Below are 3,275 nucleotides of genomic sequence, written 5' to 3' on the forward strand. Positions count from 1 at the left end.
TGTAGAAGGCATGCTCTTTTGACTTGCTTTTACCTTGTTACTTGCATCCCATGTGCATATTAACTAATATAATTTTGCAAGACCAACACACACACATGCAAGACATCAAAATTACTTGAAAAAAAACTGCATTCTCTCCATTTTGCTGCCATTTCTGGCCGTGGCCTTCAAGGAGGGTAGAGGGGTTCTTTTTCTTTTTTTCAAGCTTATTTACAAGTGTTAATTAAATCCTAACCAAAGTACAAGGTGTTGGTAACAAGTTTGGGGTATAACTACTTGAGGTTTCATTGTTTTGGAGCTCCATTCATCATCATCTTCATCATCATCTATCAACAAGCTAGGAGAAGGTATAATCTCTTTACTTGCTTGTAATTTGTAAGCATGTTTCATAACTTGATCCTAATTGGGTTTTAACTTTAATTGGTTAAAGATTTACAAGTTCCAAATGGTAATACTTACATGCTTCCGCTTTAATTTGGTTCTTAAAATGTTCTAAGTATTTTGAATCTTGTTAAAACCCAACATATCGAACAAGACCACACTGTTGTATCAAAGCACGTAATTAGCCGACCCTTAACCAACCAAAGCATCCCACTTCAATGGGTTTTTTTTTTTTTTTTTTCCTCGTTTTAAAACTTTCTTGAGATTATGTGGTTACTAATATTTTATACGGTACAATTCTAGGGCCAGGCAACCATTTTAGCCCAAGTTTTCGTAGCCCAATAGCTGATTACATGAAATCAACAACCCAACCAGTCAAGATATAACCCCAATTAGAAACCCTAGAGTTCAGGAACCGGCCACAATCTTACGATCTCTTGAACCTTTTTTCTTTCATCAATCCTGAATTAATGTCGACAAATTCAAGGTACGTTCCTTCAATTCGTATGTAAAGAAATAAATTGATGTTTTGGAAAACATTGGTTAGTTGTAATTCGTATAATGTATGTATATTTGTAACTTATTGAGATTATAAGTAAGTGCTCTGCTATAATTATGTTTCTATGTATTGATTGATACCAGTTCTTCTGTATGATGAGTAAACAATTGAAACTAAAAAAAGAAGAAAATGATTAAAAGTAATTGTTAAAATCATAATAATGTATTAACGTTGAGCTTGCACATTGTGATTTTGAGAATTTCGTTGTAACACTGGTTAAAACCAAAATAGTTTGTGAATCTTATATGATAATTTCCAAATTGGCCATGAGTATGCTGCAGGCAGTTCATTTTACCCTATTTTTCAATTCAGAATACAGCTAAAGCTTTCAGTCCCATCCCTTTTTGCCTTTTATATATTTTACTCAGTAGCACTCTCTTCATATGTATGTGTGTGTCACTAAATAAATCATAAACACCAGGCCTTGCTGCTTTGAAAGTTCAAATATATTCTTTATATTCAGTTTTAATAATTGTTGTGATTGACATAATTTGATTGGGTTTAGTTGTTGATTATTATACAGTTTTATTATCGAAAAAATGAGTTTATTTGACCTATTAAGGTTTTATTCTTGGTTTATGCATGTTTGTGCTATTTGGAATTTGCATGATATGATAGTTGGTTGCTATGCTACTCGATGTTTTGTTGATTGCACCTTAATAATATATATAAATATATTTTTTTTCCTGCCAGTTTTGACGCTAAAATCAACGAGTGCATGCGTGTGTTAAATGAAAGGAGGTAAGTAACTCCTCGTCTTCAACCATTTATCTGGTATCTAGTAATAATAATTTTAATTTCAAATGTTTATATCGTTTCAATTACAGGACGGTTATTGGTAATAGGGAGTCACATTTCACCGAGGTATGTAAATATTATAACACTATAATTTGTATTAAAACGTATTTCTTCTCTAATTTTTTTTTTTTAACTGTTTTTTGATTTCTAATACGTAGATTAGAAAATCAATGGAAAGTGAGCTTGAATTTGTCGAAAGATGTACCCAAATGGTCAGGGATTTAGCAGCTCCTCTTAAAAATTTAGATGGTATAAAACCTTCCCTAATTCCAAATAAATATGATTTAAATATTGCTACACTAACCACCATCTTTCAAAATACTGTACGTAGATGCAAAAAAACATTTGGTGCATAATTTCCGAGAAATGACTGTGGCTCAAGATACGTTGATTAAAAACGTCATGTCGCGTTTTTTGGATGAGCTCAAAAAAGTGGTGGACGGGACATTTAATGAGGTACACACACACACACACACACACACACACACACACACACATATATTTTTTCATTTTTAACCTGTTACGCATATTAATACTTGTTGAGATTTTGTTTTGTAGAACAAAGTACGCTTCATCAACATGATTGAAAGCCTCACTGTCAACACAGGTGCTGGCAGCAGTGGTGGCGGCGGAGGTAATAAATAATTTCACTCATTCATGGAGACATGTATGTCTTACAGATCTTGTGCACCGAACTAAATCACTAAATATATGGTCATATTATAAATAAATCAATACTAAAATTATTATATATGCTGGAGATTGTTCTAGTCTGGTTAATCAATATTTTTAAACGCCACTTTAAGCATGTCATTTTGTTTTGTAGGCTGACAAAACTATTGATGCTGTTGAGGACATCGAGTAAATCGAAGCTGATGGTTAGTGCTAAAGGTGTATAGCCTTAGCTTATTTAGACAAAACTTGTCTCACTACTAGTTATTTCCATCATAAATTTCATATTATATTTAAGTATTTGAGACAAGATGGATGAAGTATTTTACTTAGTCAAAACTGAATTTGGTCCTGTTTACTTGCACTTTAATGGGCTTAATTGCCTGCAAATAGGGATGGCATCGGGCGGGTATAGGTAATCTCGAACCCAAACCCGATTAAGAAACCCTGTCCCAAACCCGACGGGACCCCATTTAATTACTAACTTGCGGGTAAACGGGTATCCCCACGGGTATTCGGGTCCCCGTTACATACTAACTAGCGTGTAAACCGTATATTATCATCAAATATAGATATAGATATATTATAATATTATAAAGGCTACAGGTTTTTCTTTGACCTTGAATTCAAATGTACATTTTTCTTTTTTACTTTTGCAATACAGACGTTACTTTATAGGATGCAGACCACATGCTCTAATTGATACATCAACGAGTGTAGGAACATGCCGCGCTTTGTTGCGGCGGGGTTATGACAAAACGTGGCTTACATATAACATATAAACGGGAAAACGGCAACCTATATTGTTTCGCCTTTTGCTCCATCCTGGTAAACCTAAACCGTTGAAGAATCACAACCGAAAACC

General features: G+C 33.8%; 1 protein-coding gene across 1 annotated transcript; it reads left to right on the forward strand.

Annotated features, from left to right (window-relative positions):
- The first annotated feature begins 773 nt into the window (after nucleotides 1–773).
- Nucleotides 774–2,762, forward strand: LOC139877813 (uncharacterized). Its single transcript, XM_071865226.1, has 7 exons — nucleotides 774–868; nucleotides 1,634–1,681; nucleotides 1,768–1,804; nucleotides 1,897–1,987; nucleotides 2,070–2,194; nucleotides 2,297–2,372; nucleotides 2,565–2,762. The coding sequence occupies exons 1-7, from the start codon at nucleotides 852–854 to the stop codon at nucleotides 2,567–2,569; spliced, it is 399 nt and encodes a 132-aa protein (XP_071721327.1). The 5' UTR covers nucleotides 774–851; the 3' UTR covers nucleotides 2,570–2,762.
- The last annotated feature ends 513 nt before the right edge of the window (nucleotides 2,763–3,275 follow it).

The sequence above is a fragment of the Rutidosis leptorrhynchoides genome, chromosome 11, assembly GCF_046630445.1.
Source record: "Rutidosis leptorrhynchoides isolate AG116_Rl617_1_P2 chromosome 11, CSIRO_AGI_Rlap_v1, whole genome shotgun sequence".
NCBI classification, from domain to species: Eukaryota; Viridiplantae; Streptophyta; class Magnoliopsida; order Asterales; family Asteraceae; genus Rutidosis; species Rutidosis leptorrhynchoides.